The sequence below is a fragment of the Ciconia boyciana genome, chromosome 1, assembly GCF_034638445.1.
Source record: "Ciconia boyciana chromosome 1, ASM3463844v1, whole genome shotgun sequence".
Classification (NCBI taxonomy): Eukaryota; Metazoa; Chordata; class Aves; order Ciconiiformes; family Ciconiidae; genus Ciconia; species Ciconia boyciana.
This window is the reverse complement of record NC_132934.1, coordinates 82,580,177-82,593,483: the sequence shown is the minus strand read 5'-3', so window position 1 is coordinate 82,593,483 and position 13,307 is coordinate 82,580,177. Positions and strand designations below refer to the sequence as shown.

The following is a 13,307-nucleotide window of genomic DNA, read 5'->3' as shown; positions in this document are numbered from 1 at the left end:
TGATCAAATCCCATGGTAGGACATTAGTAGGATTTTCGGACAAGCCTTGTCCTGAAAATGCAATTATGGTCTGATTCTCTGCTGACTTACAGTTTGCCACTTAAATAATGCAAAAACAAATGCAAAGCAAAGGCTGAGAGGTGAAATACCACAGTAGTGATTTGCCAGCCACCTCTAATTAAAGCGCAAAGATATGAATGAATGTGTAACAGAAAGCAAATCAGGCCCCATACATCTGTCCATGAATGTACTGACTGTACACAGTATTTCACAGTATACAGCCGAATCAAATTCTGCTATTTGGCTTCAGTGTGAGTTTGCCACTGTAAGGGTGTCAGGACTTGTCTCCCTTTCTTTCACCACTGCCTCAGAAGCACATGCACTTGAAGATAAGTCAGCCATGAAAATAATTTGAATTCTTCCACTGAAAAAATTCATGATCAAAAGGAAAACGGTTCTTGAAGCACATCTATCACTTCAAGGTTTGCCTTCTCAAGTCTATACCAATTATTTCTGTTTAGAATTTTCTGCACAGAAGAGGAAGAAAGGCTACTCTACTTCCTTAATATACTAGTTTTCATTCACTATCAAGGTCCTCCAAGTGATTTCAAAGCACAAAAAAACCCCCAAACCCAGAAAAGGTTCTCAGTCAGCAAAGGAAGATATCCTGTTACAGCTACGCAGAGCATCTTCTCACAGAATTAAGGGACTGGTTCTCTATTCCTTTTCCCACCACTTTAATACCTCAGTGCAGCAAAGCACGTACTTTGCTGGGTTGTTCTGTGATTACACCCACAATGAAAACTGAATAGATGCCTTCCTGAGCTGAATGCCCAGCACCAGGAGCTTTTGCTTACAGGACCCTCACTGCCTGCAGTTGGGCCTCCCACACGCAGTTTGAATGGCAGATGCTGAATGCCACCTAAATATAGGAAACCACCTTTTCAAAGCCTGGCTGAAGAATGCTATTGATGTTTGACATGTTCTAGGTTTAAATTAGACCTTACCCATTTCTCCCCAGAAGAAAGGGTTGATTCCACCTGTTGTGCAGTTGAACACCAACATGTTTTTTGGTCTGGAAAAGAGAAAGAAGTATTATTTTAAGGTGTGAAGAAAAGCACCCAAAGCTTTATTAATGGAGCATGAAAGCTCCATTAAGAACAGCCCAAGAAACAGTAATATCAGCTCAGAAAAAATGCAGAAGAGGTCATTTTTCATAAATATGAAAATACAGTATAGAACATGAAGTTTTAATAAGATTCAGTCAGATTCTGGAGAGCATATGAAGTTAATAAAGACAGATGGGGTTTAAGAAAAATCATCCATATATCACGTATAAAAATGATAAAAACAATAAGGAAAGCATGCATACTGACAAATTTCTGATTTTTTTTTAATAGTTTCTCTTAGTATACTGTAAATAATTGGCCCAAGCCAACCTCAGGGACACACTGTGTATTTTGCAATAATTTACTTAATGGATATGATTTGTGTTACTTTTAAACTTCATTTCTCAGGGTGGTGATTACAAATCAATCCATTTCAACAAAATTTTAATTTTAATACCAAATAAAGCTAAGTTGTTATTTGCATGTGGAACTAAACATTGATCATACTGGTTTTATTTCTTCCTTTGATACAAGGCAAGAATTCGTCAAACAGCTTTTTTAATCTAAGCCTGCCAAGGGTGCAAGTGATGCCATCAATACAGCATTTTTCTTACTCTGCATTAGCAGCTGGAGCCATCTGCCAAAATGCTAAAAGAAGTGAGATCTGGCCTTGAACAGGGCATAGCAGCTTACATAGCAGCTTGGCTGGAGGATACAGCATCTCAGTGCTCCTAGGGTGCCTGTGGTGCTCAGAGCCTTTCTCCACTGGAGGAGGCTCCCTATGAAGAACTTTTCTTTTCAAAATTCCTATGACTGAAGAGACCAGGAGATAGAACCCCTAAACCTGGGACAGGAAATCTCGCACAGTAATACTTGAAAACTGCATTTGGGTACTGCACAGTTTTAATGGTGCTTCTTTTAATAATGCTTTGAAATCATGGCATTTGACTGTATATTATCATAATTACTAATCCCTAGCAGACTTCTAGGGATGGTTAGGACTAATAGACACATATCAAGCTCCAAATCCATGATATCCTGTAACTCTTAATTACTGAGTAGAAGCCTGATAGCGTGTTAAACATAAAAATGCACAGTAGTGCTTAATGTGGGGAAACTGCATTATGGAAATCAATATTGCAACTCACTAAGGACTAAACCTGTGATATGTGCCCATATAGAAAACTCACCTAGCGCTGAGCCACATACACAGCCTGTGGCAAAGTGCACTGAAGTAAAAGCACAAACTTCTGCTTACTCTAGAGGGTCAGGCCCATTAAACACCAATGAAGAGGATTCCTCCATTTTCCCAGCTTCCAGTGAAGAGTCTATCCCTGTTGATTTTTTCCATTCTCTGCCCTCCAGCTGAGTTGGTGACCTTGTGGAGAGCTTTGTAGAGCTTCTACACTATGTAATGAAGATTGCAATTCTCTGCTAAGTTTTAGAAGCTAATTTCCCTCAGTAATGTCACCTGCCCTGAAGGAGACTGACTTTCTAATTAGATGATTTGGAAAAAAATTAAAAAATTTTAAACCATACAAGCAGTTCTTCAAGACAGCACCTAAACCCGAAACTCTCTCAGAGAAATTAAATTTAGAGAAGGTTCAGGCTCTTGGTTTTTTTGTTTACAGATTGCTAACCTTGGGGTTGTGCCCACCTAGACAAAGCTTTAGATCAAGTTCTGCAATTGCTCCTTTAGCTTAATAGTTATTTGTGTGGGAACCAGATTAAAAGCATGTATCTTTTGCCAATGAAAACTTAGAAAAAATGGCATTTCTCCTACCATGGCCAGAGCCAGGAAGTCTACCTGCATGCTGATATACTGCTCATCAGCACATGCTCATGTCCTTTTCCAGCCTTATGGAAGGCCGTAGCCCTCTTCATCTGGAGGCTCTCAGGGGTGTGTGTTTAAGGGGAAGCTGTATTTATTTTTCCCAGACCGTGCTGTTTTGTCTGTTGTTGATGGAGGGGGAGAAAACAATGAGAAAAATAAATCCGAAGAGCTGGTGACCTGCCTTTTAAGATCGTTTTAGGATCCCTGTATTTAGGTTACTGTATGCAGCTCTTCTCTACCCTCAGCTCAGAGGGCTTACTCTGTCTTTCAGAGTAAAATATTTCTGCCTTTTATTTGCCTGGTATTGATTTCTCAGAGTTGCATAATCCTCCAGAATAATTCTTCTGGTTTACTCTGTAGCAATTCCTAACTAACGATTAAAGGTCAGAGCCAGAGGTTCACAGGAAAAGATCTTAAAACCTTAATGTCACTTATACATACCCTTGTCAACAATGCAAAGAATGGAGTTTTTTTAGATCATCTCCCCTATTATACGAGCCCGTAATATATTTATACTGTGCAGAGTTTTCCAAGGAAAATACACAGAACATTTTCACCAAGAAAACTCTAGAAGCCACTTAAAGAGCGACTCAGTGTAGCTGCCTGAGAAAGGAGGCCCAAAAACCAGCTGCTGTGAAGCTGCAGTAAAGCTCTTGGACTTCAGAAAAGTGACTTCTGAGAGAGACACTTGTCAGCTGAGCTTAAGTTGTACTGAGAAACAGGTCCTTGCTGTAGCTTTAGAGATTTCCAAACTCTAAAGCCTGCCTTTATTGCTTCTGCTACACTCTTAGTCCTTGCCAACCTGGGGAAGAAAACATGAACCAGAAAATGAATCAACAAGGCTCTTGCACAGGTTTTCAATTAGCTTCTGGTTCCCTTTAAAGTCCTGGTGCAGGCAGTAAATGCCCAAATCTGGTAGAAACAGGAGTGCCTTCCCACCTGTGCACAGCAGTGAACCACCCGGCCGCAAGGGTGAGGTTGATGGCGACGTCTACTGGAATCATATCTGCCACCGCTTCGTTGTTGGCAATGGCGGTCCGCAGAATCCCTTTGCCTGCCTGTGGGACAAAGGAAAACAGTCACCAACGTAAGGCCATGGTAAGATTTCATCGGCTTGGACTGAGGACAGACCATCACATTAGTACTCTTCAAGCCTGGCACCTGCTGCAGAAGATTATTTGGTTTCTGTGAAAACAAAGATGGATCTCATGTGCATCCCACTGTTCATGTTTTAGACTTCCTCTGAAAATGCAGATGATGGCTGTGCTGTGTATAACAACAAAAGCTGTGCCTCTTAGTTAACTCAATATGAAATAAATACCTTAAAAAAGAAACATATTTGAATTTACTGCAGTAAAATTCCCTGTGATACCTGAAGTTCCATTTTCTTAAGTGACCCAGGCAGACAGAGGTCTGAGTGTCCCTCAAAGACAACAGTCACTTTGGAAATGACATTGATAGGCTTTTTTGAAAAGTTTACTCCCTTTCCTTTGGATGTTCACACCCTCCTGTTTTCCAAAGCTGTGTCTGTTAAGCACAAAGATACAGTCAAGACGTGGCCCCTACCTTGAAAAGCTCGCCACCCAATGAAACTCAGGAAATGAATGAGTGAAAATACAAAGTACTAACAACCAAAGAGAAGAGGTAGGCAAGAACAGACAATTTTCATTTTGTTTTGGTTGGAAGTACATTTGTCAGGGGCCAGGCTCCCCAAAATATATGTATTTAACCTGAACACTTATCAAGGGGTTTCCCTGATGACCAATTAGTCTTTGGAGGTTCCACAGGAGAGACATGGCTGGAAGAGGCTTACATGAACAGATGGCAACAACATGGCAGACTTAATCAGACAGGACAATTCAGAAATACAGAAACGTGGAGGTGAAATGGGGGTGAAGGAACTTAACCTAGTGTGTCAGGTATGAGGGCTGAACAGAGCATTTAAAAAAAGAAACCCCAACAGCAGAGTCACGGTTGCAATCAAATTATCTAGGATGTGGGAAATAAAATGTGATGAATTTGAGTTTGAAGTAGAAGCTGAGGATGCAGTGAAAGAGCTGGGAGGATAAAAGCTCTAGTGAAGCAAGGAAGGAAAAAAGCTCTTATAATTTAGATTCATGTAAAACCAGAGGGAAGGACTGAGTGAAGGGGCAAAGGAATATGCTCTACAGATCCAAGAATATTTAAAAGTCAGGGCAAAGGAAATTTTATAGCAAATTTTTATTTTCTTCCAACCTGAGACTCCCATTTCATCATGAAATAGCTCTCCAGCTGTGAAAGATGAAGGTTTACTACAGCAACTAGACAGGAAGTGCCTAGTTGTGCAAAAACACTTGCCTGAAGTCCGGGGAGAAGAAAGATGTGATGAAAAAAGCATTTAAGACTTGACATTAACTCATAAAGCATATGCCATTGTCTAATGGTAATTGGTGGATTTTCAGGGACACCGCATCCCCTGTTTGGGAGGTGTTTATCTGGGTTATTTTATTCTCTTTCTCTCCCTCTCCTTTCCCATTCTATAGTCAGATGGTTTTGTTACATCTCACAGCTTGCAAGTAAGGGAATACCACTTATGACTGATTTAATTTTCATGAGCAGTTGCATCTCATCCTTGGTGCAGCTGGCATAGGGATCACAGACAGACAGACAGACTCAGAGGCAACCATGTAAGCTTCCCCACATGACTCCTAACATCCTCCTCAAACCCCTGGCATGCACTTAACCTCTGCTGCCCTAAGCTGAACCATAGTTACATTAAAACCTTAACTTGCAACACCACTATGATTTATTTTTTTTTGTTCCTACTACTGATTTTTCAAGGGAAAAAAAGCAAAAAGAACCAAAGGAGGCAATCAAGCTCAGCTATGAATTTTCCACTGCTGTGAACACATGCCCACGAGAGACCACTGTGTGATCAGCTATCACGTTTTCATAGGTACACTAAAGACCTTTCTGAGGTCAGGTTTCAAAACTAGGAAGTTTGATGGATGTGCTGCAAACATGCCTGTATTCAGAGCAGCTTGCAATGGTCCTATGCACATGAATGAATTAGATATTGAAAATATTGTGTATTTAATAAAGACTTCAGGTTTAAGTGTTTTAAGTTACTTTTTACATTGGAAATGGTTTGGTACTTCTTTATCAGGTATGGCTTGACTTCTATTTGTAGTTGCTGACATTTTTTTCTCTTTAGTGAAATAGAAGCTACTGTAGCTGAAGCCTCCGAAACCATTTGGTGGTCTGAGTCACGTTTCTGGACAGTCTCCCAGCTGAAGCACTTTGGAGCCAGTCACTGTCCAGAACATGAATTAAACCATGGTTCTGCCCTACAGCTTCACTGCCTTGCAGGAAGGAAGGTCTTCACATGTAATATGACACAGCGAGACAAAATGCCTCAATTACAGTCCAGCGGAAATGTAATTAATTTCATTTTGTTTTTCAATCAACAAAGCTTCTCCCCACAGCAGCTGGAGCAACTGTAGGTGAAAGAAGCATAATTAGACTATCAAGAACAACTTTAATTCTCATATTTCTTGAATGTTTAAAAGAAATATATCTATTTGTGGAATGAAACGATCAGACTCAAGTATTACAGCGGTGACTGAGGGGGAAAGAAAAAAAAAATCTTTGCAAGGTTTGGAGTTCAGATTCTGCCCAGATGATCCCAAAGATGTTCTGAGCAAAATCTGAATCTCTGGGTTGTTCTCCATATAGGATGAGCTTGGGTTAGAAGTCAAAAGTGAATATTTTAGGGGGGGACATGGGGACGGGACTTTAAAAACAAACCCACAAACACCAAAGCACTCCCTTTTGCTTTTTCCATCCTTAATTAAGGCTAATAAAGCTACTTGACTAATAAATACACTTTGAAATACAGTTGGCTGAGACAGCTGGTTGTAATCACACAACTTCCAGGTAATCAAACTAACACATAACTCACACCTTCAAGGGTTAATTTTCAAACTACCAAACAGGATGTATCAATTCACCATATCCAAGCACATTAATTCAAAACATACATTTATTTCCCACCCCACCCCCCTCAGAAGACCAAAAGTCTCTTGGGCTCCCTAATAACAAATACCTTTCACTTCCAGAAAACTCGTACCAGTCCAACTAAGTTCAGTAGCAACTGGAGATGGTACAAGACAGATACTGTCTGTCAGCACTGGCAATCCCCCCTCGCTTCTCCACATCAGGGAGTCTCTGCTCCTGACTGACACCAGCCAACACTGCTGCCTGTGGGGCCAAAGAGCCATTGGACACCGACAGCAACCTCGTCTCTACACCCTGCACCTATTGTCATTGCTCTTTGTCTTTTTCTTGGTTAAGTCTTGATATAGTTACATATCAAGTCATCATATTTAATCACTGAGGAGCTCAGTGCAGATGACATGAATTTCATTGTCTCTATTTCCTATATTGGAGAACCTCAGAGCCTCAATCCTGAACCAAAAAATACCATCTCTATTTCAAAGTTATTTCAGTAGAAGTCAAAGCTTTTATATAAAAGGGAAGGGAAGTTATTTACTACAGCAACCCTAGAATCTCAAAATCTTTACTTTCCATAGAGTTAATTTGGAGATAAAGATACAGGCTGACATCCGTGTGTGAAACCTGGCCTAAGTGAAACCGCCATTAGGTTTGCTGTTGCATTCAACAAGGCTAGAAATTTTTGCTTTGAAGAAAGAAAATATTATTAGTTACTGGTATGAGTGGCAAAAGATAAGCATATAAAATATATGCAAGCTCCAGTATAAGTTCCTAAAGCGGACACTATTAAAAAAGACTGATATATGGGCAAAATTTCCAAATACTTAACTATTAGGTGTTTTTTACTTGTTGACAGATTAAAAGAAAAGAAAAAAGGCAGGGAAAAAATGCTTTTTAAATGACAAAAGATTTGATGGGCATGTTTTTATATGGCTGAAAGCATATGAATTCAGCCTGTGTTTCGTAACGTACTGGCATACGATACATGTATGACAGCAACTTGCTGTCATTTGTTACTTAGGTAATTCACTTGTGGGGAATAAAGAGCAATGCCATGGAAATCTTTTGTGTAACATCTTTCTTGCAAACTAACTCTGGACATATTTTTGTGACAGACATTTTTAATGCTCAAAAGTAAACATAAAAAAATAAAAACTCATGGATATCATTACAAAAGTTAGAACCTGTCACATGAAAATGTAAGCAATAGATCTGCAAAATTAAGGAACTGCAAAACTTTTATCATGATAACGACAAGATGTCATGCAAGATGCTGGGAGTAGAGCAGAGAGAGGCAGTACAAGCTTTATGAGCAGTGAGCAATGAGTAAAAGGCTGATAAATAATTATTTTAAAGAAACTGTGAGATGAATAAGAGCTAATAACACTTTGTGAACACAAATGATGCATTTGGGGGCTTTTGAATCTCTCTGAAATGTGTAACTGGGGCTTCAGATAAAAGCATTAGCTGGGATATACCCACTAATTTCACTAGTCCTGTGGATTCCAGAAGTAACTGTTACAGTTTCTATTTATGCTCTACTTCAGGTACAAATGAGCTTTTTTAACAAGATGATATTTGTATTTTATTCTGCTCTCCTATGATTGTAGACTACTAATCCTTTTATACACTGCATCAGGCTGATTACAATATAGTTTTTACAAAGTAATCAAGTTGGACAAATCATACATGAACAAAAATATTTGCCCATAGCTATACAGCATTATGTATTGACAAGTAGACCTAAGGCAGTGATTTTAGTTCAGAAAAAAAATATAAGCCAGGAGAAATGGTATGCAACTTCACTGTTTTCATGTTAAATTGTAATGACTGTTTTCATATTACAGGGAATATTTAATCAAGTTATTAATTATTTATCTTAGGCATTTGTTCCTCGCCATTTTGAACAGTAGTTATTTACACCAGTGTTAATCAAGAATATAGTGAATTATCCATTTGACTGGCAGAGTCTGAATTGATAGTTACACACATTATTTAAATGTACTCTGCACATGGAGAATTCCTGTACAAAGCAATGGCAAATGAGACCCAGAGTTGTCGTTATTGTAGAGTGGTCACAAACCGTAGCAGTGGACTTAAAAACAATACATATGAAGATAAATGACAGTATAAGCAATGCTGCCTTGTAGCAGTAATCCAGCCTGTAAAATTAAGTTCTGTTATTCAAGCTTTGACATCTGTGAATTACCCCTGGTTTCAAGGATGCATCTTTCGCCCTTTCTTTGAAAATTTGTCCAAATTTGTCCAAAACTAAAAACTGCAATTCACGTTTAGTGAACCAGCAACATGAATACTCTTTCAATGTCCTTTTATGAGCGCAGCATAAATAGACAGTCTTGTGGGTCCTGCAGGCATACAGATGTATGGCAAGTGTGTGACATCTTTCTATCAGATTCAGAAAATTGCTATAATCCTTTTTTGCACACAATTTCTAAGTGGGGCTTTAGAGTAACTTTAGAGTTGCTATTTTAGTACCTCTAACTCCACTTTAAGGGGAGCTGAAATAGTAACTAGACGTACCGCAACAAATATTCCACTTGTCCCGTTGAAGCTGTCAATCCAACCCTGCAAAAAAGAAGAATGATTACTATTTCTTTCAGCAACATGTTGCTTACACAGGCTTCAAAATGGTGAAAGGGCTACAATGCTGCGGTGTAGACAAAGAAGCAACGAGACAAGAGTTAAGATGTATGCCAGCCTATCTGGGACAGCTGCCAGGAAGCTAACCAGTACGAAGTACCTAATTGATTTTAAATGGAGAATGCATTGCATGATACTTCATACCATCTGCAATTCACTCATCAACAACGGAAACAAATTTTGTTTTTAGAAACCGCTTCTTTCCTATAATAACTTGGCTACAGGAATAAACTCTGGCTTTAAACACTACAGGTGTCTTGGTGCTGTCACACTTGCTGAAAACAGTCTGTGTGTTATATACCCTCCGACATACAACATGCAGATGTCACTGAGACTGATTTGATTACTCCAACTAATTTCTAAGGCAAGGAAGAAAAACATACCACTCCACTTTTGAATCCCATCCTACTTCAGGTCAGGGAAACTGCCACTTGTGGGAGCTGGAGTTAATAGCAGTGATGAGCTGTCTGACCCGAAACAGGTTATGACACCTAACAGAGTTCGCCCTGTCTTTCCAAGATGGGGAGCTTGGCCCAGAGCCTCGGCTATATCTCAGCCATCTTTGGCACGCTTTGAGCTGCATGAAAGCCAAAGATGACTTTATGTTGCCTTTCCAATTTGGCTGCAATGTTAGGGCACATTATTCCTACTAGTATATTTAGCTTAGTAAATTATTTCAGTCCAAAAGTACAGCTGCATTTAGTTACTGTGCAGCTGACATTTGTATCTGCAATAGGCCCATACAAGTGTGAATCCAGTGAATTCAACAACTACCAACATAAGACAAAGATACTAGGTAACTGCACATGACATTATCAAATGCTTTCAAGGACCACGTGAGGTCTAGGGTGCTCATCAGGACCTCATTAATAGGCTGACTGGATCATGGAAAGACTTGAACCAGAATGCATCAGGACTGTGACCAACCCTCAGATCTCATGTTTCCCCAGCTAGTACAGAAACTCCCCCGGGTGTCTGTCTGGGCACGATCCTCTGCATGTACGACTGTCAGTTGCAAGTCCAGCATTTGGTATTATTATTATTATCCCAGCTCTTCTTATTATTGCTTAAATGTGTTCTTTTCACTTGCAGACAAGAGTCTTTCCTGAAGATGCTGAAGGCTTGCTGTTCTACACCAGCACAGGTCCTCCACCTCTTCCACCGACTTTCCTATGAACTGTGGCACCTGTTTCTCAAGCAGACACTGCTACAAGTAGGGACAGATTCCTGACGGTACTGCAGCTACAGCTGTATCAACCCTTTCAGTAGGGAATTGCTATGTATTCATGCTTACTGGGAAAGGCTCATGCCAGCTAGCTCCCACGATGGATGGCCTGATGATAGCAATGTTCAGGTTTCCTTTCTCTTGCTGTATCAGGTATTCTGACAATGCTTTGGTGTAGGTGTAAGTGTTGGGCCAGTCCCCAAGCAGCTTGGGTGTGATGTCTTGAATGATAGATTCATCCAACCACCTACAGGAAACAAGGAGAATGTCATTATCCGCCACGCAGAGAGAGAAAGACTGAGGCAAAAAAGACCAGAGAGACAGGAATTCTCACCTGAAACAAAGGATAAGCAAGTCAAAGCCATTTAAGACAAAGCAAGGAGCAACTGGTTTGGATTTAGAACAGCTCTCTAGGAGAAAGGTTGCTTTTGTCTTCAAAGTGCAAAATGACCCTGGTGAGCTTCACGCTGTGATGTCCAGCTCAACTTCAGGTGTCTATACAATCTCATTCTAAAGCAATCTCTTGTGCGCTTTATGCTTCACTGCAATCTGTAACATAGATATATAGCCATGGTCTACAGATTGACGGAGCTTTCCAACCTAGCACTCTCACTAGGTAGCGCTCATCCTTAGCCAACACAGTCTCTATATACTCCCAAGTACATTTCAGGGGATTCTTGGTAACCTTGAGTTACTGAGTCAAGTAGCATTACAAAGGTCTCAAAAGCTAGAACAACGTAGTATAGAGATATTATTCCAGTAGCACAACTGACAACGTTAGGTGCTCCTTCCTGCTGGTTTTCCACTGGCTTGTTCACATAGGAAATTAAGAAACTGCCACCGTTAGCTGCTTTAAAAAGCACCACACCAAGTTGTGGGTTTTTTTTAATTTAAGGTATTCAAGTATCTAATCTCTCAGAAGTAGTTACATATACACCCTTTAAAAAGTGGCCCTTACCACCGTGGTGCTGCAGTGAGGGCCTAAGACTCAAAAGCTCTTCCCTGGCACACCATCAAGACATCGCTGGTCCTGCCAGCATTTGGGTCTAAAGGACAGGAACTGGCTGTGCTTCCAGAGCCCTTGCACACCGCTGCCCATCCCCAACAGGCTTTCAGCAGTCTGGTGTTACACCACAGAATCAAAGATTAACTCCTATAATCCAATTTGTAATTAAGTCAATGGACTTATAGTTCAGACTGAACAGGAGTGCTCTTCCCAGGGGCATTGCAAGGATACTGTTTCCTGCAGATCCTCACTTCACCCCTCCTTATCTTCAATTTCAGAAACAGGTGGAGGTCAAGGGGAGAGGAATAAGGTAGAGACTGTCACACCTGGAGAATTACTTGATCATATCAACTTAAACATGCAAACACCTGATGCCTCAGGTATCACACTGTTTTTCAGGTGGCTCTCATCAGACACAGATGGAAATATTACAGGAAAACTGTTGTATGAGAAAATACTGATTAACTGAAACTGCAAAACAGTTTGCAGGGGAGGGTTGAATTCAGCGAATCTGTCAGTTCTGGAACGAGTTAAAAAGAATCTGACAGTTTTTAGTATATCTTTTTTTTTTTTTTTAATAAAAAAAGCCTTATTGAGGCACAAATACTTTCCTTTGCAACGCTAGTCCCATGCTGCAGAAACAAGGCAGAAAATACAAAGTTGAACTATGCAGAGGCCATAAGCAGCACCCAGTATTGACTTAATTTACAAAGCCTGTTTAGGCAGCCATTGAACCCAGCCTCCTCAGGGTCTCAGATAAATTGCCATTGTTTGAATCTGTTGAGTAATCAATTACCAGCCTACCAAAAGGAGATGTCTATTTCTGCAGAGCCTGGAGGAAGACTAGGTTCATTTGGGAACTCAGATTAAGCTGCATACAAGTCTCTTTTTCCCCTCTCCTCTTTTTTTTTTTCCTAATAATAGGGGCTTATAGGTTAGTGTTTCTCACAAAGCAAAGACAGGTGCAGAAGTACAAGGAGAAGCAATTTCCCCTTGGCCTCATCCTTCCAGACAGGCCTCTCTGCATTACTCTAAGCGGTCATCAAGAGGACCACACTCCTGCCTGTCTCAAGCCTACCATCCTACCAGGCGATTTGATCTAGCAGCATTACCATCACAGGAGCACTGAGCTGACAGTTCAGCGAGGCAAACTGTTCTTACTCCTCTGTGACCTACTTTGAAGATTTTGAAATGCTAAATCACAAAGCCACTGCTTTTGCTCACTGCTGCAATTGCCCCGTAGAAACAAGAGATGAAAATTAAACAATTAGTAACCTCCTCTTTCACCACATATATGCACCAAATTACTCTGCCATAGGAAAACCTAACTTTCTGTGTTAATCACTTTGCATTAATAAGACTCTCTTTCTTGTAAGTGATGATGGATCTACATTTTCTGCAATAATGAAAACAGTTCTGCTTCAGCCCACACTTGACTGTGCGCTGTGTTCCTTACCTCAGCACACCCTTCAAAGCTGA

At 40.3% G+C, this 13,307-nt stretch overlaps 1 protein-coding gene across 5 annotated transcripts in view; it reads right to left on the bottom strand.

Moving 5' to 3' along the window:
• FAR2 (fatty acyl-CoA reductase 2) overlaps nt 1–13,307 on the bottom strand; it is a 159,812-nt gene that overhangs the window by 19,844 nt on the left and 126,661 nt on the right. For all 5 annotated transcript variants that reach the window (XM_072877452.1, XM_072877479.1, XM_072877461.1 and 2 more), the window contains 4 exons: nt 10,892–11,069; nt 9,478–9,522; nt 3,883–4,001; nt 1,008–1,075 (listed from right to left, as the gene is read on the bottom strand). In XM_072877452.1, the coding sequence (XP_072733553.1) occupies nt 1,008–1,075; nt 3,883–4,001; nt 9,478–9,522; nt 10,892–11,069 (410 nt within the window). The remainder of the gene's footprint in view (nt 1–1,007; nt 1,076–3,882; nt 4,002–9,477; nt 9,523–10,891; nt 11,070–13,307) is intronic.